This window comes from Betta splendens, chromosome 12, assembly GCF_900634795.4.
Source record: "Betta splendens chromosome 12, fBetSpl5.4, whole genome shotgun sequence".
NCBI classification, from domain to species: domain Eukaryota; kingdom Metazoa; phylum Chordata; class Actinopteri; order Anabantiformes; family Osphronemidae; genus Betta; species Betta splendens.
Window position 1 is genome coordinate 12,277,113 of NC_040892.2, and position 25,221 is coordinate 12,302,333.

Sequence of the window (25,221 nt, forward strand, 5' to 3'; positions counted from 1 at the left end):
CTTGATAAAAACTTCACTTTGACCCTTGACGTCCATCCAGATCTATTATTCAGTTATCACACAGCTTTCTTTCCAGGAAGAAAATGTAGGCGTGGACACAACGAACGGAGCCAACTAAACAGCAGCAACCTGTAATAAAAGCCCGCGTCGCTGCATGTTTGTGTAAAAAGAGGGAGAGAGAGTGTTTGTGTGTCTGTTAGCGTGTAAAGATGGGCTGAAAACAACAATGGATCAATAGGTTTACTGTGGCCTCTAGCCAGCGGCTCTAACACTGCTAACGCTTCTGTGTGATTCTCCCTCCTCTGCTCTCATCAATACTTCCATTTGGTCAGCTCGAGGCCCCGGGCCCCCCCACAGTCATCACATTTATTTTTAGAGATTCACTGCAGGCTCCGTGTGTTTGTGCCGCATCACATGTACAACAGTAAACGCACATGGCTCATACAGGAAATACAAAACCACTATGTGATCGCTGAGAATCAGAATACAGTCACGCGGAGGTGTTCGCTGCAAAGACGTGGTTATAACACTGTTATAACCACATGTTGTTGTAGTAGCGGCCGTGAGATCGGAGCAGAGCATCACGTTTCCTGACTATTCACATGTGCTCTCACACACACACACACACACACACACACACACACACACACACACACACACACACTTGCACACAGTTTCACCCCGAGTGGCTCAGGATATTACCCATCAACTGGAGCTTGATTAATTAGTCCTTAATTGGTTGTCATGTCACTGACCAACGGTGGGACAGCAGCCCTGGGGGCTGGGTGAGACAGAGGACACTAGTAAGAAGGAGAGAGAGGCCGTGTGTCCTGCGAGGAGGGGACATCGTCACACATAAACACGATCTAACCAGTCACTAACGTAAGTGTGTTACAGAGGAACTTTACATACAGTAACAGCCAGTTTCTTTACTTACTGAATCACCGTAGATGCACACTTTAATTTAGCAACATACACTTAATTGATTGTGGTCCCAGTAGTTACAATTAGGATTAAAGTTGAAGATTCCTGTAACAGATTAAATCTCTTTCTCTTATTGACTCGATTACTAGCTTCTGCATCCTTTTACTTTATATCATTTGATCATTTGGAGCTTAGCCCCACTTTGTAACGTTAGCTGATCAGTATCAGCTGCTGAGGTTCCAGTTCGTCCCGACCGCCTTTCCATCGCACTTGTCCGTGGGTGTGTCAGCGTTGACTCCAGCTGATCCTCAGTGTGACTGTGATGCTCTGCCCCAGTTTACGTGGCTCCGGCTGCTTGTTAAGTGAACAACCTGATGCCGTGAGGCCTGAGAGCAGGCGGAGGTCGGCGGCTGTGCGGCGAAGGCTGAGCTCGTCTCTTTTTGTCTTTAATCAGTCTTTTTATGCCTGTAATGAAAATGGCCCTGCAGGGAGACATAAAGTCTATTGAGCTGAATTGAATTGTTCTTCTCTGTGATCTCTCGCTACGAGGCACAGACAGGCCGTTAATAAAAAGGCTATTTGTCAGTCTGTCAGCGCTCACTCCTCCAATCAATGAGGACTCAGCCGCTCTGTAAAGGCAGCGGTGGGAGGGGACAAGGAGACCACGCGACGAGGGGTCCACGGGCAGAGGATGAGCGGGACGCGGCCAAGCTTCAGGCTGAGGCCTCCGTCGGAGCGCAGGAGGAAGCAGGTCACACTGGTTACTGATGTCGGTACCATCACAGACCCGGTCCGGAGCGCTGGACCGACCGACTCAGCATTAAGAACTAGAGCGGTCCACAAATGCACACGAAAAAGTTTGAAATCTATATTATCATTTAATAGCGTTTGTCTTGTGTTTTACATTGGTGTGTTTAGGAATATTGAAATGAGATGTGTATAATAAAAAGAAGCCACCGTAACAACTGGACCACGATTCCTTCCTTCCTTCCTTCCTTCCTTCCTTCCTTCCTTCCTTCCTTCCTTCCTTCCTTCCTTCCTTCCTTCCTTCCTTCATTCATTCATTTGTTCATTCATTCATTCATTCATTCATTCATTCAGACACTCTGGCCTCAAATCAGTTTTAGCTGTAATATGTCTAGACAGTTTTAATCAAAACAAGCAGTGACAGACAAAATAAAGTTCTTAGTAATAAGTTAAACTGTCGCTCTGTCTTTTAAACTGCTCCCAACATTTAAGAGTTCCACATTTAAACTGTAGCACATGTTGCATATCTTGTTATATTCGTGGATGGCTGAGGCTGGAGGCCGCGGAGGCCGGAGCGGTGCAGGCGTGGACGCTGCAGAGGCGTGTGGGGAGGGAGGGGGCTCATGAGAACTGAGACCCAGAAATCCCAGGAAGACTTTCTCTCATAATTAATAAATGAAAGATGTTGTTAGTGCATCTGATCAATAGAGTTGTTAGAGAGAAGGAGCGATTGATCGGACGACAGGATGAAGGATGGAGGGAGGAGGCGGAGGAGGTGGAGGGGGCTGATGCTATTCGCTCTTGTGGCTGTTTTGAATTTTCACCCTCATTGAGAACAAAGGAGTCTCCGGAGCCTCATCAGCGCTGATAGACACTTAGCACCATCCTGACCTTAATAGGAGGCGGGGAGGGTGAGGTGGCAGGGAGGCGGGGGTGGGGGAGGGACGGAGGAGAGGAGGGACCGGAGAAAATGGGAGAATGAGGGTTGGAAGTGAACAAGCGAACGGAGAGGAAAGCAGGAAGTGGACGGAAGAGGGGAGCGAGGGAAGGAGACGAGGAGAAACGAAGGGGAGAGAGACGCAGAGGAGTCGAGAAGACGGAGGGATGTGAGGAGGGAGAGTCACGGAGTTGGAAAATGAAGGAGCAGGGTTCATCTGACTTCACCGTCAACAGGAAGCGGAAGAGGCAGAGGGCGGAGCCAACAGTCTGTGGATGCTGTTTATTACTGATGTTTCCATATGAACCTGTCATTGCAGGTGGTGGTTCCTGCACCAATGACCCTTCCCACCGCCAACAATGATTTTAAGTTTCCAACCAGATCAGACTCACATTAAACAGGGAACATCCCACTGGTTGCTTCATGTTGGCAGCGACGTGAGGAGACGACAGGTATCGGTCCTGGAGCGCACGGGACAAGAAGCAACAGAGGGGAACGTCTGCCATGTGCAACGGGGCCCGAGGCCTTGCCCTGTGTGTGTCTGTGTAACAGCGAGACACTGCCTGTGCTTGTGTGTTTGTCCATTAACAGCTAATAGCAGCTCTGTTTCCCCATTATCACTAATGGATGGAACTCTCTGGACGGACACACACGCCGTCTGCTGGGACCATTACTTACTCTCTCATTCCCATGCTGTCAAAATTAGACATGCAACATACAAAGTTCACACACACACACACACACACACACACACACACACACACACGCTTTCTAAACGTCTCGGCGGACAGGAAGCGAGGGCGTCGGGGCACGCGAGGAAGTGTTTGCCGCAGCGAGCGAGAGAGCTCGGCGTCCGCTCGTCCCTCTGCAGCGCCGCGTGCGCCCGTGTGATGTAATGATGACGCGCGTCAGGGGAATCCAAAGTGCCCGTGGACTGTTTTAATTGTCTTCTCACCTTCCTCCTCCCCCGCTTCACGCCACCCTCTGGGTCCATCTTCTTCCTCCCTCACGGCCCGCGCGCTGATCCTGACCCCCGCTTCCTTTCCTCACAGTCCACCTGCAAGCTTTACTGCATTACAGCATCTTCCTCCTGTGCCTAACGCATCCGACCAATGAGAGGCACTGGTCTTGGTGTAAAGTCACATATTTTGCTCCACTTTGATTATTTATATATGAAGTTGCTGCAACTGGTCAGACTCAGCTGATCTGCTGATCCTTGGTGTGTTGTTGTTTCCCTGCTCTGCTTCTGCGGTGACTCCCTCATCTGCAGCACGAGGCGCCAGACAGTGAATGAAGCATGCGACACAGTGACTCCTAAACCTCCCAAACCTTCGATCTCAGCTTCATCAGCTCATAGAGCCTCAACTGCAAACAAGCTTCTGTTGGTGCAGTTTGTCTCACCCCAAAAGCTCACACTCCTCCTGTATCCTTCCTGTGTCTGTCTGCCCTCCACACACACACGCACACACACGCACACACACACGCACACACACACACACACACACACACACACACACACACGCACACACACGCGCGCGCGCACACACACACACACACACACACACACACACACACACACACACACACACACACACACACACACACACACACACACACACACACACACACACACACTTCTTCCAGTCCACTGCTCCTCTCTGTCCAATCAATGCAATATTAATGAGCGACAGCCCTGCTGGCTATGGTGGGCGCTGTGCGTGTGTGCGTGCGTGTGTGTGTGTGTGTGTGTGTGTGTGTGTGTGTGTGTGTGTGTGTGTGTGTGTGTGTGTGTGTGTGTGTGTGTAGTAGTAGTACTTACTGTACTCTGTAATACTGTGGACATTTTTTTCATCTGTGTCCCTGGTGCCTTTGCATCACTGTGTGTTATATGAATGACACTGTGTGTGTGTGTGTGTGTGTGTGTGTGTGTGTGTGTGTGTGTGTGTGTGTGTGTGTGTGTGTGTGTGTGTGTGTGTGTGTGTGTGTCCAGCTGAAGGACAGGCCTAAGGCTAAAGATCTGTCAGTGTCAAGGTCACACACGTGCGCACACACACGTTCCATCTCTGCTGCTCAGAAACCGTAAAACCACGGTGGAACAAACATGAACTATGAATAAAATGAAAACGTTGAAACTCCATCACAGCTTCACACGTCTTCATGTCTAAGAACTCTAAGAACTAAGAACCCGTGGATGACTGGATGCAAGACAATGAGACAAATGATTTGGATGATGCTTATTAACTAACACCAACATGTCACACAACGCAAAGATGTGAACATCTGACTAGAGTTTCCTTCTAATGAGTGGAACCAGAACAATCAAATCAGTTAAATTACTGTCAGTGTTACAGACGAATGGATCATTATTGTCCTGGTATGTCGTAGGTACCAGTGGTTTGTACTGGTATGACTGTAGGTACAGTACCAGTGGTTTATACTGATGATGATAATAAAAACAGACTAAACAAGTTGGTTTATTTATTAATTTTTGTAGTGTTTGTCATGTTTTTTACTCGGATGCGATCCTTTGTCCCCCTATGTTTAAAGCCGGAGCTTCCTCCAAACAATCCATTCCAATCGGCCGCAGTCTCCTGTTTTTCCTCCCGCTGAAATGACTTGACGTGGAATGTGACAGAGGAAATATTTCTGCTGCGTGTCTGCGTGTCCGGCTCCGTGTCCGGGCTGCGGGCGCATCGATCCGTCCGCTCGCACCAATCTCCAGCTTTAACCAGTCGATGCTGCTGCTGGTCACATCCCGCTCGCCGTCGTCTCCTCCGCTCAGCTTCCGGCTTTAATAGAGCCCAGGAATGTGGTCAGGTGACGCGCTGCTCCTGCTCCACGCGCCCGCAGCAGACGGCCTTTATTTGTTATTGTTTGTTGTTTGTTGCCGACGCCTGCTCTGAGGTGAAATTACAGACTGAGTGCGTTTCAGACACGGTGGCTTCACGGAATTGACATTTGCCATTTAGCGGAGTGAAAATAAATCTTCCCTTCACTCGCTTCCACTGGATTTTCAATTTCAGCTGCTGTAAGTTTCTGGTGTCGTTTCGTTTGAGGAATGAAAACTTTGAGCAGGTTGGACTCTTTTAAAGCTGCTGCTTTAAGCTTGTACTTAGTTAAAATCCTTAGGATTTACAATAATAGTAATAAAAATAATAATAATTGCAGGAAGTGAGGGGAAAGTTAGAATATTATTGTTTTATAGAAATCTTGTTTTCACATTAGATGTAGAAATGTACAGTATGAAAAATGCTTAAATATAGATATTTAAATATAAAGTGGTGCATTGTGTTATTTAAAAATCTGATTTACAGAATCCAGGAAACCTTGAGGACAAACAGCCAAAAGCTTCGACAGCAGATCCGTCTGCTCTGCTGCATTAATACCTTTGTTGATTTAATGTGAAATATTTAGTATTTTGCTGAATTATTATTTAATCGTGAAGGTCACTGGAACTAAAACGCTAAGCATTTCTCCGTGTGGAGACAGTCTCAGAACCGGACCAGGCCCGCTCAGCACCCTGACCCTGATCAATACCAACGCAGGCAGGTGTAAACTGAAGGCGCGCGCGTTCCCTCGTCCTTTATTTCCCCACACGAGCCCCACAGGCTGAAGACAGACTGTCAATCACCTGAAGAGCGATCACGAGCCGCCTCTCTGACACACGCATCGGATGCGGCGCCACAGAACCAATTCAGGTGCCGTCAGCCCCTCATAACCAGTTCATCGATATCCTCGCGGAGATCATCTGCGTCCACGGCGACGGGCGCGTTGATGAGGAGTCATTCATCGCCCGCGCTCGTATCAAATATTTATCATCCAGCAACTCTTGGTTTGGGAACTTGATCAATCGTTATGCCCTCTGGTGTACAAATCGCGGCGGTTAGGAGGCCGATCGCACCGGCTTGTTCGAGACATCAAACACAACAATGTATTGATCTCAATTTTCAAACGGAGCATGAAACTGGTGCGAACGCGGAGACGGGACCTCTGTCTGAGCGCGACGATAGAAACACCGGGCCGGGTTCGGGCCACGGCTCCACGTTTGGAGGCCACAGACGCACAGACGAGGGAGGAGAGGTCAAATTATAATTTACTGTGTAGTGAGCGGATTTACTCTATAATGTCAAACCTCTTTAAAGTCAAGCACCAATAAATCATGTAGCTTCACTTCAATCAGATCAACCTGGCCTGGGTTTAATTACTTAGTCCACAGAGCCTCATTGGATTCATAATAAATAATGTACTTAAAGCTAGTAATTTAGCCACGCTGGTGTTTTTGCCAAACCTGAGTGGATCTTTGATCTGTGCATTCAAATTCAGTCTGAACTTGATTTTGGATTCAAGTCCACGACTCGGCTCTGCAGATGAATCCACTAAACCGTAGCTAAACGCACATATTGTCCCGGTTTTGATCTGCTCTTCACTTAAAATCGACCCTCCTTTTTTAAACGTCGACACTGGAGGACTTTGTCCCACGTTAATGTGCAGATTCTTTCTCAGGATTAAAGCGTTGAAGGCTCTGATGTTAAAACACGCCGCTGCTGTCGGAGGCTCAGAGCAAAGACGGGAGGATAAAACCTGTTTGTAGCGATGAAGGCCTGGAAGTCGACGCTGGGAAGATTCAGGCTGGAATCTGAAGCAGGAAGTGAAGCCTCAAAGGAGCAGAGGTGAAGGTGGGGGACCACGTTTCTTCCTTCGCTGTTAATCAGACACACAGTACATGTGCTGCATCAGGTTATAGAGTTTAAAATCACACTTGCTCCACGGCCACGGCTACAGACAGGGTCAGTTAGGTGAGCACTGGCTACTGTGTGAGTCCAAAAGGGACAGATGGACTGGTTCCAACTTCTCCTCCCTTAAACACACAGATGGACGCGGAGCTGGGGAGGGCAGGGGTCAGAGGTCAAACCCCAGAGGATCCGAGGACGCGTGGAGGCACAGTGGGTTAATACACAGCAAAGTGTGTGCGTGCGTGTGTGTGTGTGTGCGCGTGTCAGTAAATGTGCTTTTAAGTTTCTTAAGTTGCTTCCATTGTACATGAAGCAGGGACGCGCTGTTCGATGGAGGGAGGCGCTGGACAGACACCGCCTGAACTCAGCCAGAGCTGATGAACTTTAGCTTCTTTAGTTCGCACATAAGCAGGTCGAGGAAGACGATAAACTCGCTGTCAGAGGACTGTTCTGCGCTCGATGGAGAAAAGCCTCCACGCTCACAGATGAAAAGACTTAAGAGAAGCAGGGGGAAAGACTGGAACCTAAATGTGCTGCATAAGTAATTTTTGATCAATACATAACATTAGGAAGTTTGGTCTTTGAAGCTCTGGTACCTTTCATCACGGGAAGACAAGCGTTCATCACTAGTGTCAGAACTCTGCAAAAAGTCTCAAGAACCTGTTTTAAGAAATCATTTCTCCCGCTTCAATCTATTGTGAGATGATGACAGAACACAAACACACACACACACAGACCCACTGTATAGGACAGTTCCCGCTCCTCTGACCATAATAAACCAGTTTAATACCAGTATAAACATGAACATGTGATGCTGCTTTTAACAAAAACAGGTTTTAAATAACATTTGATCTTTCATCCGTGTCCATAATTTGCCTCCTCCAGGGGTTTTCGGGCTCTGCTCCACTCTTCTACTACTACAGATCTCAGTCGACCTGTTTAATGAAAATTTAAAAGCGCTTCTTTAAGCGCTCCAACAATCTAAACACTGCCTCTGCCCGTCTCTGATCTTCTCATCTCGTTAAAACACCAAACGCACCCGTTCCCCATCCGGGCCCTGGGAGCCCTGCGTCTTAGCAGCCGTTAGTAACCTTAAGCCGGCTCTAAGCTGCGGCGCTGAATTGATAATTGAAAAGTAAAGCGGCGGAGCCTCGTTTCTGACAGGGCGGCGGTGAGGACGAGGGCCCCCTCTTTGAGCGGCGGCCTCACACTCGGTAGCTGATGTGAGAAACCCCGGTGAATCAAAGCTCAGGCTGCGCTCTCGGGGGTTTCTATCCCTCCATCTCCACATCCCTCTATCGCTGGGCTGGATTTTAATGCCCACCTGAGGGACCGAGGAGGAGGGAGGTGAGGGGAAGCCAAGCTTCTCTGACTCCACGTCAATACTTTCTCTCTCCAGCTGAGCAGAATCACAGCTTCTCTGCTCTTAACTAATCGAACGCTAAACCCCTCTCAGCTCCCTCCTCCTCCTCCTCTCTCCTCCATCCTCGCTAACTTCAACAACAAACTCCAGGCTTGTCGGAGCTAAACACACATATTGTCCCGGTTTTGATCTGCTCTTCACTTAACATCGACTTTCCTTCGTATCTTTTTTAAACGTCGACACTGGAGGACTTTGTCCCACGTTAATGTGCCGATTCTTTCTCAGGATTAAAGCGTTGAAGGCTCTGATGTTAAAACACGCCGCTGCTGTCGGAGGCTCAGAGCAAAGACGGGAGGATAAAACCTGTTTGTAGCGATGAAGGCCTGGAAGTCGACGCTGGGAAGATTCAGAACACACAGACTTTAGCGACAATCTAGTGACAGAGCAGATGGTGAAATGCAGTCAATGAGCAAGAACAAAAATTAAAAACTCTTCGGGCTGGAGCAAACTCCCGACGGCGGCCATTTTGTTTTTGTGGAGCGATCCTCGTTCTTGGTGAGTGGAACCTTCCTGCTGAATGTGAACCGTTTGCACACAATCTGTCCAAATGCATTAAAAGGCCATTTCTTGAGCTCCTTTGTGTGAAATATTACACACTTTTATTATATAACGCCTGATGTCTATCATACTGATTAAACCCTGTTTGTACAAAAACCTACATACCACAAATATTTAAGATCAGGTCACTTTCTAGAAAAACAAACAAACACTGATTCTATTCTAAATCAGATTTCTAGAAGGTTCAGTAACGATCTAAAAAAACAGATGTGTATCAGAATTAGAGCGTTGTCCATGTTTTTAAGTTTCTTATGAAGTCAAACCTAGAAACTTTGGAGGCTCCTGTATCTGGGTGGTACAGTATCACACAGTCCAGCTACAAACCATTTGCAGATGGAATGTTTTTTTTATGTTTTCCCCTAAAACTCTCTCCCATTCAGCTGTGAGATCGTATCGATTATAAACAACCACAGATCTTTTGATAATCTTCTTTTTATCTTGAGAAAAGCTGAAACGCAGGAACTTTTGGGAACATCAATAATGGATAAATATACAAACTGGAACAAGACCACTTTCTGATCTCAGCAAAACTTTCACATCCAGAGCAAGTTAAACACATCAGCGTGATTCCTGGATGAATCCGATGCTGCTACAAAAACAAACGATGGGAAAACTGTTCCCAGGGACTCATCTCACTGTCAGAACAGAAGTTCAGGAGGTTGATCTCCGTCGTGAATGAGTGTTGATTTAAAGGCTTAATTAGTTTTACAGTGACTGAGGGGAGAGAGAGATGAAAAGGATGAAGAGGATGATGGAGGAAGAGAGTTTGGCTCAGTCTGTTGATCAATAGGAAAACCGGAGTCTGCAGACGCCCCGCTGCTTTTTACACTTCAACAAGAAGAACGAGCCGAACGAACCAGCAAACATGCAGCGGAACCGAGTCCAATAGAATCGAGCCGTGTCCTGATCGCTCCAGGATCACAGGCAGGTCAACACGCAATACAGCAGGTGAGACCTGCCACCGGCTGCAGGTCTGTGACTGTGGGAGGACGTAGAGTGTCTGGAGAGAACGTGCCGACGCCACAGACGACATATCACATTGAAAATCACAAATCTGACAGAAAGTCTGCCTGAATTCATCCAGGTTATAAAAATGTCAATTTTTTTTTTTTTTAATTTACCATTAGTGCTAAATATCTCAAATGTGATTAATGACACATGGAACATATACTGTAACACATGGAAGGATTCTGTTAAAAGGTTTAATGACTAACTCATTTTTGAAAAGGGATGAATTTTGTCAATATTTTGATGATTTAACGGGTAAAAAAAACATCTGGGTTGGACTTTGTATTACGGACCACTTTGTTCAGACTTTACACCGTACTTTCACTCCGCTTTAATGATCCCAACACACACTCACACTCTTCCTCAAGTCAGCCTCCAAACTTTTCAGTGCTGTGCAGGTTGTTTCCTTGTTCTAAGGAGTTTGATGTTGGAGGGCGGCCGAGGAAGCTGCACCTGCAGATTACAGCTCCTGATCAATAATATTTAATAATGTGTTCAAACACGACTGTCCTCCATGTTCACAATCAAAGAGAGACAGAAAAAATCACCTACAGGGGAAGAAAGTTTCAAAGGTCAAAGGTTAAAGTCAGCTGAATGTTTGATCTGAGGAGTAACAGAAGCTGCAGGAGAACGTTTCTTTATTGGATCTACTTTTACTGCTTGACTCATTATGTTTTACAAGTTAAAAGTGAATTATTGAACACAGAGTTTCCTTTTAATGTAGATCCACCACTTGAATCATTATCCACCTTTAAATTATGAAAGGGCTTCATGTTTTCTGTTAAATTAAAATAGATGAAAACACGAAGTTCAGTTTAAAATCAAACAGATAAAAACAGAAAGTGCTTTAAAGAGTAGGAATCGATCCATTTGTCCATGTTCAGGATCTCATTAAAACCAGTGAAAGCTCAGGTACAAATGAGTACAGAGACATGAAGTTTGAGTTTCACTCGTTCCATATGGAGTCAGACCAGCGTCTGTAGTGATACATTCAGTAATGTTCTTATTATTGGGGTGGAATCCATTATCCCACCGGCTTTAAATTGCATTCATGTGCATTAGGATTCACAGGAACTTAACTTAGCATTTACGTATTACTGCCTGTAATTGTATTCAGTTGATGGTGGTCAGCATGTTTTGGATTGAGAGCTGAATCAAGTCTCTGCTAATGGAAAGCCAACATTTCCTTCTGCTGCCTGACGCAGCATTAGGCTCATTAACCGCGACGCTGCTTTGATGGTGGAGCGTCACAGCAGAAGCAGCCAACTGTCACTGAGGCCCACAGGTCACGGCATGAGAGTGTGCAGACGTACCTCCTCGTCCTCATCTTCATCATCATCTTCATACTGTGTCTCACCTGTTGTCTGTTAATACTGTACATTTAATGCAGTACCACCCTCAATCCTCTGCCTCCAATTCAGTTTAACATAGAACGGAATATGGAGAAAATATAATATGGTTATTTGAAATATTTATTTGGACATAGAGTCAACAACAACACATCTTACTGTAACAACACATGGTTGATATGATGTGGTAGGTTGACAGCTCTGTATTACATCAAATATACTGTAGCTTGTACACATGCAACACATCACACACACACACTTAAATATCCAGACTGTATTTACTGCATGAACTGTATAAACAATAAATAATCAAATCAACAAAAATTAAATAAGTACCAATAAAAGCGGTTGACTACATTAGGGTGAATCTCAGACTTTAGTTTGCAGTTGAAAACAATATGATCACTCTTATTAAAACTCAATCACCTGATCATCACGTCGACATGAGGGAAATCAGTTACAGCCGAGGACGCTGCCTCACATACACAAGAAAGAAGAAGAAGAGAACGCGGGAGAAGGAGAACAACAGCAGGCGTCTGAAGACAAAGTGGCAGGTTCTCAAAGACATCTGGGTTCACTACCTTCACCAGACAACCTTGTTTTTCTGGCTGGATGACCTGATCTTCCTCACTTGTTACTTACTCTTCAGCTCTCTCTGCCTTCTTTATTTTTCTCACCTTCTCTCCCACGAGAGGCTGCCAAAAACATATTTTCTCAAACCGTTAAGAGTGGAGGAGAAAACCTAAGATTAAGATCTCAAAACTGTCTGGACCTGCTGGACTTGACGTGTGCGTCTGGATAGAACTTGTGAAAAGCTTTGACACGCTGGCGTTTACAGGTGTGTAACGGTGTTAGAAGCTTTCTGACACCACTAATGAAACTGACAGTGGACGGGGGTAAGGAGAGCGAAGAGCGCACGGAGGACAGGGGAAGAAAACAAGATGGAGGAGGCAAAGCCGGTGATATGTGCTTCAAACCAAACTCAAACATAGGTCAGCTGCTTCCAAGAGACACACGAAGCAAAGATAAAATCATTACTCAGTATGATGCAGACAGGATTCATTCTATAGATGCTCTGAGAACTAAAACAACATTATGTGCAAAAATGTGTCATCCACATAGATTCATGCTAGAAGACCAATGAAAAGCTGCAACTGACATCCTGAAGTTAAAGTAGAAAAACCACAAACACATCATCTTTAGCTGTGGTTATTAGCTGATTTCCTATTAGAAGCATGTGTGGTTCTGTAGGGTTAGCGCCAGGCTAACTAGCTACACTGGTTAGCTGTGTAGCTAAAGTACAACACCAATGTGCAAATGGATGATACATCTATGAGTCAGCGCCACAGTCACGATAGCCATAATTAATAATCAGCCCCCACTGTTCACTGCATCACAGCACGTCTGACCATAAACTGCATATGTACAAATGGAGTCACATGGAAGCTGAAACAAAAATAAGCATCTGCAAAGAATAGCAACCCATCAGGAGAGATGTCATCCGTCCTGAGAACAGCAGAGAAGCCATAAAAACATTAGTGCAATGAAAAAAGTGGAGCATGTCAGGTCTGTGGAGCAGAATCATATTAAGCCTTCCTGGATCTTTATGCCAACATCTAAAGGTTTGCTGCATCCTGAAGTGAGAATGTGTGGTTAACAGTTAAATACACTTGAGTGTAAACACGTACACACACGTTTCAGTGTGAAGTGGAACAAGGAACAGAAAACGCTTCCAAAGCGCAGATGTGAAAAGTGAGGGTTCGTCTTCCAGAGGACGGACCAAAGCTGAGAGGCAGCAGGCGCAACAGCAGGAGAAACCTCCTCTAAGGTGGGTTCACGCTGAGACGCATAAGCAATATAGTGTTTGAAGATGCCTTTTTAGTTGGTACGTTTATCCAGTCAGCGTTTCCACATAGTAAAATCCAGTTGGCAACTAAAACGTAGGTACAACCTGGACCCAATGAGGTGAGACCTATGGAAGGAATGACATGAACACGAATGCTTGTGAACTGTGATGCAAACAGACTCATCATGTACCTTTGACTGGACCATGTGAATACATCACTACTATCAGTACAGATCCACAGAGCCCCGACCTGAATCTACAATGGGTTTTCACTTCTTTGGGTGAGCTGATGTTTATCCTCAAACCTGTTACACCACATGAACTGTAAAACAGAAACAACCAGGAAGCCAAAACGCGGCAGCTTCTCTACTTCCTCAGGAAAACCCCACGAGGTCCAGAGGGTCCAGAAGCGGATCAGACCATGAAGCGGTGCTCCTTGCCGTCATGGGCCATCAGGATGACGTTGCGGTTGGAGGTCCAGATCAGACGGGCGAGCTTCAGGTGGTTCTGAGAGCCCGGGGAGGCTGGCTGGACCGGTGGGACCTGGTAGGTCTTAATGCAGCGGAGCTGAGGGGCCGAATTCAGCATCCCAATGCTGCCCAGCAGACTGGTGTTCATCTGGGGAGCACAGACGAAACGGACGTGGCTCACTCACGCATCACAGCTCTTATAAACTGTACAAAATACACAGCAGGTACCAGAGTCCACACTGAGAAGAACTAGAAGAATTAGTTGGACTTGACCACTTCTCTGACACACATTTCATTTTTTTTCAAAACTGTTATTAGAACATTTTTTTAAAAGAGCCCAACAGTAGATCAAGAGGCTTGTGCCTCTGCATCTTATGGAGACGACGGAGCCTGAAACTGGACACAGGTTGTGTGTGTGTGTGCTTCGTATTGCTGCCCCCCCCCACGCACCGACAGAGCGTCTGCCAGCTCATTACCACAGCAGCCGTCTTGTCGGCACGCTGCCGGTGGTTTATGCTTACAGTAATGCCATTAGTGTGTGTGAGTGTGTGTCTGCAGACAGTGTCAGAGGTCGTGCAGACCTTTCATTCAGCGCAACAGTTCTGGGAAAGACAGCGCGTGTGTCTGTCTCTGCATGTGTGTTCATTATTAATGTGAGATCTGCAAACTGATTCCACTTTATTATTTATTTAGATGTTTATTTTTATTTCTTAATGGAAATGATTACTGTTAACCTCATCTTTTGATGATACCTGCTTTTCTATTTGGGATTTGGGAAGTATCTCTATCTAAAATTGAATGAAAAGCACTGATAAAAGTGATAAAATGTGAGGGATGTCTTAACATCTGTGGTGAAATGTTTGTTAATACAGTGGTATTAGAAGTCACACAAAGAGAACAGATGTGACATTCATGAGTTTGTCACTCACCTGCCAGAAGGAGATGTGACTGTCAGCGTTGGAGTACGTTGCTAAGTAACGGCCATCAGGGGCAAACGACACGGCTGTGATCGGACCCTTGTGACCGTGGATGTTCTGGAGCGGACGAGATGAAAGAAGATTTAGAAAGAAGCCAAACTGCACTTTAGACTGAGAGTGGAGATGTAAGGAGTCTGTGCCTGCTGTAATTAGACCTCAGCTTGTTAGTGAAGTCAGACGGTTCATTTAGTGATTAAAACGCCGGGTGCGGACGGCAGCTCGGCAGGTTCACGATCAACAATGTTTCCACCACTCTCTCCACACTGTCGGCAGCTTGAACTCTGCTCATGGTCAGATTAAAGGTGTCTGATGCTCCTTCATGTCCAGCCCTGAAGGAGCATCAGACCAGTTGTTTTAACCTAAAACAACCATTACTCGTCAGATGCTGCTTTTCACCTGCAGCTAGTTGCTTTTCCAGCCTCTTTTTACTGGCCTTGTAATTACATTCATTCATTATGCTCGTTAGCCATTGGTGATTGATTGTTTCACAGATTTCTAAACCTAACCCCTGAACCAGCCAGGCTTCTCTACACTGTACGTCTCTAGCTGCTGACGTTTTCATGTCTTGCTTTAAGAAATACATCAGTATGGGCTAAAGCTGGACGTCAGTGTGCAGAAATTCTGCATCAACAATTTGAGCGTTTCATGTATTTTTGCATTAGTGGCAGCAATAGCTCCTCCTGATGATGGAGCCAAAACTACCTTGAATAAAGTCACGTTGAAAATAAAATGGGATCAAATACAAATTTGGGTCCTGGTTGAAATTTCATTGAGGCATCTCAGAAAAACTTATTTTGCTGCTGATCTGCCCAGATTTTCCTTGACAGTAAGTGTTGGGCTTGGACGAGATAATTCCATCAGATGAGGGGCAGCTTCTGGTCCAACAGATGCTGCCACTCGCTTCCTGAACTCAGGGGACGGAATCAAACGACGCTGCAGCGGGTGTAACGCAATAAAGTGTCCCACCAGATGTGAGGGTGAGTAACGCAATCAGCGGCCTCCTAGACATTCACACTCGCCTCTGCCTATGACTGGGATTACAAACTCTCACCTCCAGATCAGATTAAGACACAACGCCTCAGGCGCCCAGACGCTGAAATAATAACATGTTGCTGGTGATTAAAGCAGAAACAAATAACTCAATGAAATGAAAATCTCATCTTTTTAATTTGTTCTCAGCTTCTTTTCAGGGAGAATCCTTTTACAGTAGATCTCAGCTGCTGGCGGAGAAAAATTTTTGTGATGTCTTTGCAGCCTTCATTCCCGTTTACCTTTACTTCTCTCTCTCGCCTCATAATAAATCCTTCCTTTCCAATACTTTCTCTTTGGTGAGATCCCAAATCCCATTTCTCAGCGCTGCTGCAGTTATAGGTAACGAGATCAAAGGGTCAAACGTGTGGGCACAGGCTGTCTGCAAAGATTCACCATCTCAAGCCCAGGAATGCCTGAGCGATGATGCCGTTTATCCAAAGTGGGACTCGACTGACTCACCAACACGCGAGCTGCAAATGATCTACAACTGGGACAAGGCCAGTTCAACATACAGTATCTACTGGCTTTTTATTGAAAGTCAACCACTGAATGCCTCTATTTAAAAGTGGTTGATACGTCATCCAGGTGACACATTAAAACCTTACACCAGTGCCTTAAACCACTGGTCAGAGTCTCACAGCAAACTGGGATTATTGTGTTCACACAATAATCCCAGTTTGAGGTAAAATGTCTTTAAATGGATATTTTTCATAGCAATCACTTGTGTAACACCCACTAGGATGGGAGAAGCCACACCCAAGGCGGAGCTAAACCTGATGCGGAGCTACACTTCCAGTGTTATTAGTAATTAATAGCAATAACAAACCAATGCAGACAGTCACATTGCACTTTGTGCCCAATTAGCAGATTCAGTAGTTATAAAGGCAGAACAAGCAGCTGGAGACAAACAGACAGACAGATACACACACACGCACACAGAGCTGACAAAGGGCTGTTCACGGAGGTTGATCAAAGCTGTGGCAGATGGTCAGAGACCAGGCAGCTACGGTTGGACACACACGCACACACGCACACACGCACACACACACACACACACACACACACACACACACACACACACACACACACACACACACACACACACACACACACACACACACACGGATTATAGGGAACAACTTGTCTGCTTCTTTCTCTTCTTCTTACTTCAACTTCACTTGATTCCATGTGTCTTTATTTCTCATTTTGGGGAAACACAGAATTAGTAGAAGAATCTATATAAAACCATCTGTCCTCATTTTCCCCATGATCAAACACCCTTCACCCACCATGCGTTTACTATTTACTTACTGTTCCTGATGGGCCTGACACAGAATTATAGGAATGATACTTATAGAGCAGCGCTTTAAATGGTAAATGGGAACGTGATTTTCTACCTAGTGGTACACAAAGTGCACTGCATCCACATTCACCCATTCATACACACATTCACACACTGGTGACACAGCTCATGCCGACACCAGGGAATCAAGACACCCAGCCTTTAATAAACATGACTTATAATTAAAGACAACAGGTCGACCTCCATGGTGCAAACAAAACCTCGGTGTTTACTGGAACCAATGAAAACTCACCTCCTGCCTTCATGTGTGCACACAAACAAACATGTAGACACACACTCACAATCAAAGTGGATGTTGGGTGAACAGGGGCCAATTTTGTTATCAGATATAAATGACCCCGTCCACCAGACTCGACTGCTCAGGTTACTGCAAATCAATACACGCACGCACACACACACAAAATAGGCAAATAACACACACAATCACACACGCACCACAAATCTCACACACAATCGAACATAAAGACAAAAACATAATTAACAGAGTCTTCTCTTCCTCATTAATCAATTACTGAGAGAATAAAACTAGAGGCCTAACAACACAGCAGATAAATGCAGCCTTCTCCTCCTCTCTCCGTTCTCCTCATTCAACTCTTCCTCTTTTCTGAAGTGATATGTCCTAAACATGCATGAACTACAGACGACAGATAATTTATGCTAAAAATGAATAATGATCGAAAAGATGTATGGCTGAAAGATAAATAATGAATGTAGTATAAGTACAGGCCACTGATTGAATAGTTGATAGATGGATGATGCATTAAGGTTTACTGAATAAAACACATGGCTGAAGGTGGCGGTTTATTGGGCGATGGAGATCCTAGACTGTGCATGTGTGCGAGCAATGGACAGAAATGTTTGAGGCAGCAGATGCAAGAATGAATAATGACGGGTGGTCATAGTGAATTGGAGGGACGGACGGGTGAAACACGAGATCAGGTGGAAGCTTGATTTAGCGCCAGCACTTTGGACATACCTGACATTTCCCAGTACGAACGTCGTACAGAGCTACTGAACCCTGGCGAGCGCCGACAGCGATGCGGTGACTGCGGTCGCAATACCCAACCATGTAGAACCTGAGGTGGACACAAATCACACAGCAACACACAGGGCGTCACAATGTTTGCAGGGGAGGGTCCGTTTCTTGGAGATGTCAGGCGCAGAAATGTGCTTTTGTAGTTTTACACTTCTTAAAACACCCCTGGTCTGCCCTGTTGACTGTATTAGATCCTAAATCTGAAGTTCAGTGGTCCAGGAGCTGCTACAATGGGGGGATTTTAACCCTTATAACTAAAAGGGTTGGGGTGATATTTGCCTCATCAGTGGCATCTGCTCAGATGAGAGTTAAACATCTTATGTACAGTACAAGGTGTGTGAGTGAGGTTTCTAGAGCTCTGCTCAGGGATCGCTGGTGAACACGCTGCATGTATTAATTCCATAAGGTCTCTGATACAGCTCCTCCCAGTTTGTCCCCAATGACCTCAACAATAAATGTTACTGTATGTCCTAACAAAAGCAGCTCACTTACCTGCAGATAGCTGGGAAACACTCCTGCAGACCTTTCTTCTTCACCAAGGAGCCTTCAATGCAGTACATGATGATGTCCATGACCTGACGCAGTAGGAAGGTCAGGAAAAGCACTAGGTTATATAGTGAATATAAAATATGCATGTTTTCAGGAGAACCCGTCTTATTCAACATTAATAACCGGTTTACCTCGACCAGCAGGTCCACAACGTCTCCAGGCATCTTTTCTACCAGGATGTCGATCACTCGCAGTATCTCGGTCTTGGCTCTGGCCAGAGTGGTGGTGTGAACGTTCTGCTGGGACTGAGAGTTGGCCTGGGCCGCGTTGTGCCGGTGAACCTGGGAAGGAAACATTCACGCACAGTATAAATGTGTTGTACTTAATAGTAATGATGGTTTATACAGTCATTAGCATTTATGGCTTTAGAAAACATGTTAAATGTTCTTTCTACTAGATCATTGACAAAAATGCTTAAATTAAGTTTGTGACGATATAATTTAGTAAAGGCTTCAAAGTTGTTTTTGGTGGAGATGTGGAAATGACTCGTGCTCACCTCCTTTGCTATGGTGGTAATAAAAGCGGGAGGCCTGGCGGTAGCGATGAGAGAGAGGGCGTGGCGAGCTGAGCGCGCCGAATCCGCCGGTGGGTTGAGGGGCAAACCCACGCTGATGCTGACGAGTGGGAAGAGTGGGAAAAAGGTTTTATGAAACACCAAAAAACAGCATTTAAGACCTGTTGACATGTGCGTGTGTTGTCTTGTGTTACCAGCATCCCTCTGGTAACGCAAGACACGCTGACTTAAGGTGCCCAGCCTCAATTCTCTCCTAGAGCATCCACTAAGATCCCTCTGACCAAGGGGTCAGCTAAAGACTAGCAGCATATTTGGGCCCAGTGAGTCGGGCCGGCTTCCTCCTCCACCAGTGGATCCAACTTGTCACCAGGTGGTGATCGATTGACAGCTCAGCCTCTCTCTTCTTTGTACTGTATGACTAACAGCAAATACTCATAAAATACCAAGATGTTTGAATTGACAGCTTCAAAAAAGCAGGATGAGAATGAGATAAAACTGAGCCACAGTGGGAGAGATCCAGCCTCCCTAATATATGGAGTGAAAAGATTAGTGGGCAGCTTATAATGCCAAGACCGAGTCAATGGGAGCCATTCACCAGACGACAGCATAATGGACTCCCACAATGCAACAGGAATTAGACACACACACCCTAACAGCTGGCCACACACCCCTCAGAGTGTGTCTGAGAGAGCAAGAGAGAGCGAGCGAGGAAGAGAGAGAGAGAGATGCCCAGCAAGGCCACCTTGTTAACAAATGACTCTGGGAGAGGAGTGAGGGAGCAACGGGTGGACGGACGGCTGAGCTGCACCATTCATCTCCTCCCATTCTGGATCCCGGCTATAGATCCTGTAATTAATGCTGATAATATATTGGCAATATATCAGCAGTGCTGAAATGTTTAATTTCATTTAGCGAGGCGGCGATAATAGGAAACAGTCACACTGTTGATATAAGGCAGCAGGAGAGCAGGGAGATAATTGTCCAGAGAAACATAGAGGTTAATGACCAACACTTAGAACATGAAATAATCCGGATTATTATTATGGCCACACATACGCGGCCATTGTCGTTAATGAAAAAAGAGCTAAAATGATAAGTGGCCACTTTATTGCAGTCGTACGATCTAAAGCAATCACATATAACATCCCAGTCATGGATCCTGCGCTAAGTTTAGATCATTCACATTCACAACATTGTCAGAAATGTGGACATTTGTTTTTATGTTTATGACAGAGATCGTGGTATTAAACACGAGAGGACGACCAGTACTAGACGTTACAATGACCTCAACATAAAACATAATTCATTCAATTTATAGCATGTAAAACTCCACAAGACAAAACTAATGTGAATCATTACTCCACGGCTGATCCATGGGATTCATTCCAATACAAACTGGCTGTTGAACATGGATCCAACAGGGACCGGATGATTTAAGGTTCAGATTGAGGTCCTTCACACTCTTCTTAAGCTAAATTTGTTTGTTTGTTGTGACCAAGGGCCACATAATGAACACTAGGAAGGAAGAACTCTAATATTATTATTATGTCACATTGTCGCTGACACCATGAACTTCAATGGAACTTGGAACGTGGTCCAAAGAAGCTGTATCTTAAAAAAGCAAATGTGTAAAGTGTCTGGACGGGACATTATCCAGACGGCCGCCTGCCAAGTCTGTGTCATGACAGAAAACCCAGTCACAATCCATCAGCACACATCGACAACTGTCTTTCCGTCGCCACCAGTGGTTCTCAACAACACATACTTATCTCAGCAGCGCGCACACAGTCAGGCTCTGCCAAAACAATCACTGAGCAGACAAATACAATGTTTCAACCATACATACAGTCTCAATCACACGGGGACAGTTATCCCAGCAGATGGTATTAAAACATGCATTTATTCCTGCAGTGGCATCTAAACATGTCATGCTGTGACTGCATGAGCAGAGGTAGCAGCTCGGCAGGAGCCATTCAAAGAGGGAACGCTGACACGTTTACACATTCACTTCAGAAGTTTGAAGTCTCTCAGGAAGTAACAGGGCTGTCACACTGCTGCCCTCACATTCTACACTTATGGTGCAGAACAGCTGACATCCACAGTTCAGAGAAGAAAGAGTGAAATCCAACCTTGAATTGTCCTTTCAACTGTGTTTTGAAAGTCTCTTCTCTCATTACAGTGGAGAACATGCTTTCTGAGCAGTAATGCTGGTTGCTACTGGTACAGACTGGTGCTAATGTAGCTACATGCTAGTCAGACTTCTGCCATAGAGAAACTAATCCATGTTAACACCAAACACTCAAGCTACATGTAGTAAGACTTTATTTGGAGACAAAGGCTGTTCGTTCAGAGAACTGAGAGCAGGTGTGTATGTGGCTATCTACGCTTTATGTATGGACGAGTGGGTGCTGTTCTTGGTGTGTGTGTGTGTTAAGTATTTGTGTTTGTTTTCCACACAAAGGCAGCAGACATATCTATACTCATTTAACCAGACGGGTCTGGGTTGAGTTTCAACCTTAATAGGATCAACTCATATTGGCCAGTTCAATCTGGGTAGGGACGACACACACTGTCTATGGTCAATATATGAGAAGGCTGCCAGTTGGGAACGAAGACACACACACACACACACACACACACACACACACACACACACACACACACACACACACACAGACACACACACACACAGACACACACACACACACACACACACACACACACACACACACACACACACACACACACACACAGCTGGGCATTCGTCTTGTATCTTGTAGAACACAACAATCTGAGGGGGAAACACTCATCTGATGAGGCCACAACCCGAAAGCATGGTGAGTCCCTGAACTATGCTGCTACACTGACTGCAGGCGGGTCAGTACTGTTCTGGGCCAATGGCCGGGTTGTGTCAGCACCAGCTGTGCCCTTGATCTTCTGATAAACGCTCAAGAAATGTTCATAGAGACGCGTATGAATGTGCAGAAAGAGTGAGCTCATCCTCTCAGGAGCAGGACATCTGATACTAGACTTATTATAAAAAATAGAATATTCTTATTTCTGGCTCTTTGTGTTTTCTTGATTTATTGCTATGATGGGAAATACAGTAAATGCTGCTCTCTTGATGAAAACCCAACCTTTGGGTGTGTGGGTGTATGCGAGCGCCCCTGAACTCACTTGGTCAGCTGCTTCTCGGCATCGGCACAGAGCTCCAGCATTCCCATGAGCACGGCCGACACGTCCATATATGGCTCCCAGACGGTGAAGCCTCGACCAATCAGATCGATGGCGGTGCGGCGGATGGTGCTGTGGGCGGGCAGCTTAGGGCTGGGGGGCTGCAGCAGCAGGAAGGTCAGCGCCTTACCTGTAAATGATAGCAATCGCAGCCTCACAACAATGTAGACGAACATGGGGTTTAAGCTGAAAATGACAGAAGCGTGCTGTCACTCTGTAGAGGCTGGAACACAAAGTTGAGATGACTTTGGACGAGCAGCCTTTAGATTTAAAGTTCTGTTCCTGTACCTGCTATAAAACCTAAGTTATTAAAATGAGTTTTGAATAAAACCGTGGCATTTGCTACACACGCATTCAAAGAATAAAGACAGCAACGGGGATTGAGGTCACTTCATAACTGACCTGACATTTGAGCCATTCTCTGTGGGGATGAACTGACCATTAGGAGACCAGAACCCCCCTCCAGACACACACACACACACACACACACACACACACACACACACACACACACACACACACACACACACACACACACACACACACACACACACACACACACACACACACACACACACACACACACACAGGCTCCCATCCCCCCCAACGCCTCCTTCCCTGCAGGTCCAGAGCTTGTAGCAGATTCAGAATCTTCCCTGTGCAGCATTTTGTTAAGTGATGTGGGCTCATGAGCCTTTTGTTCCGGTCTGTGATTATTTTTCTTATAAATTAGGTTATTATAAATGCATTTTTCAGTCAGGGACTGTACCTGTGAAAATAAATGTATCGAGACTCTTTTCTTCCTCTGTTGTCCACTACCAAATATAATACAGCTTGATATACACTTGCTTGTAATGCAAGTGTTAAGCAGTTGTAATGTGAAGAACCATACTATAAGATCCAGGCCGTTTTGTTTAGGTATTTATTATCCTGTGGTGGCTCTAAACCTCCTCCTATCGCTAATCTCATCATCTGGATCTGCTGGCATTTCATCATCAGTCCACCGTAAATGGCAAACCTATAGATGGAGCTATGAAAGATATGGCTGCAGGTTAAGCATGTTAGCATTGCAGGCTATGACTGCTATAAAGCATATGAGCAGTGACAGATAGAGCACTAAGTGTGTTAGCATCGCTGCTCTGCCTTCATGGACTCAGACTCAGATAAACAATGGCGCTGACGCTGGCCGCTGTGGCTCTTATAGAGAAACAATGCGTTCGTCATGCAGATCACGAGTGTGGTTACGATGCTGCAAATGAAGCAATTAAAAGATTGAAGAACCAATTAAAACTCAGATCAACATGCAGTGAGGGAGAAAATCAAGTTTTTGTCACAATATAAACATAAATACCAGCAGGATGTTGTGTCAAATAACCTTTGACCTCTAGTGAATATAACAAAATATTGAGGCCACATTGAAATTAAGCTTTAAGTTGTCGACAAACTGCAAACAGGTTGTAACTTCCTCGACTGATGGTGAACTATGACACCCCTTGAGCTGTAGAATCTGGATTTAACATTTGACTGCTTCCAAACTAGACACTAATCATGCTTTGCTCTAATGTATCTGTTAGAAAATCAAGTATTGATAAAAAAAACAAAAAAACGAAGGGTAATTTAAAAAATAAAATAAACCGAGTGAATGGGAAGAGGGTGAGGAGAAGAGTCCTGTTTGTAACACAGCCTTCTAGCAGCCGCCTCCAGGACAAGGGGGGCTTCAGGGGTCATGAGGTCAATGCTGTTGCGAGAGACATCTACTGTGTGTGGGCAGGTGTGCGCAGCGTGGACGTGCATCTTTAAAACATTAACATCCACATTTACAGTTTTTTTTTTCTTAAGCAAAGATGGCCGTTAACTGTAAGTGCTCTAATTGTCTCTCTGCGATTAGTCAGTGTGCAGGAAGTAAGAGAGTTCCACACTCAGGTCTATTCCTCATGGTGGGCATCTTTGATTAAGAGCAAACCTGGGCCCAAACCAACCAATAGCTATTGACAAAGCATCAGTCGGCCATAATGAGCTGTTAGTTAGTGCAGTAAACATGTCACATTAACACAGTGCAATTAGAGCAGGAGAGGGGAGAAAGGAAGGAGAGGAGGCGGGCGGAGGAAGAGAGGGGAGCACGGAGTGTGAAACAGTGGCAGATTAGTGACGTGTAAAGTTTAGCAGGCCGAGTCGAGCGCTAACAGGCTTTTTACTTTGTTTCCCCCCTGTGCCCTGCCCCTTCTTCCCTTCTCTGTGCTTCAGCCTAAATGAGAGGTGAAGGTAAATCAATGCTGGGGACTTGGCTGGTGGAGGAGCGCTGGATGAAACTGGCTGCAGAGCGAGGAGAGAGGGGGAAAAAACACACACACACACAAAAGGAGCCACAATGACTCGAAAACTGGCTGAGAAGGAAACACAATAGAAGAAGAATGAAACAGAAGTAGAATTTGGATATCAGCCGCACAATGTGCACAGCAGAACCTGAATACTGTTTCAGGTTTGATTCTGTTCTAAATGCTAGGAACAAGCACAAGAAAAG

The 25,221-nt window shown here is 45.5% G+C and overlaps 1 protein-coding gene and 1 long non-coding RNA gene across 10 annotated transcripts in view; one reads left to right on the forward strand and one right to left on the reverse strand.

The window, feature by feature from the left end:
* Positions 1-5,288: 5,288 nt before the first annotated feature.
* LOC114867334 (uncharacterized) lies at positions 5,289-8,153 on the forward strand. Of its 2 annotated transcripts, none has more exons than XR_003787844.3 (4): positions 5,289-5,636; positions 7,112-7,284; positions 7,480-7,551; positions 7,655-8,153. It is a non-coding gene; the product is annotated as an uncharacterized LOC114867334 (long non-coding RNA). The 2 variants fall into 2 exon arrangements; XR_008696350.1 differs by having other exon boundaries at positions 7,658-8,153.
* A 3,631-nt stretch (positions 8,154-11,784) lies between these two features.
* LOC114867284 (WD repeat-containing protein 7) overlaps positions 11,785-25,221 on the reverse strand; it is a 58,210-nt gene continuing 44,773 nt past the window's right edge. For all 8 annotated transcript variants that reach the window (XM_029169850.3, XM_029169849.3, XM_029169847.3 and 5 more), the window contains 7 exons: positions 22,644-22,830; positions 19,449-19,566; positions 19,084-19,233; positions 18,896-18,978; positions 18,344-18,443; positions 14,925-15,029; positions 11,785-14,143 (listed from right to left, as the gene is read on the reverse strand). In XM_029169850.3, the coding sequence (XP_029025683.1) occupies positions 13,940-14,143; positions 14,925-15,029; positions 18,344-18,443; positions 18,896-18,978; positions 19,084-19,233; positions 19,449-19,566; positions 22,644-22,830 (947 nt within the window). In that variant the 3' untranslated portion in view covers positions 11,785-13,939. The remainder of the gene's footprint in view (positions 14,144-14,924; positions 15,030-18,343; positions 18,444-18,895; positions 18,979-19,083; positions 19,234-19,448; positions 19,567-22,643; positions 22,831-25,221) is intronic.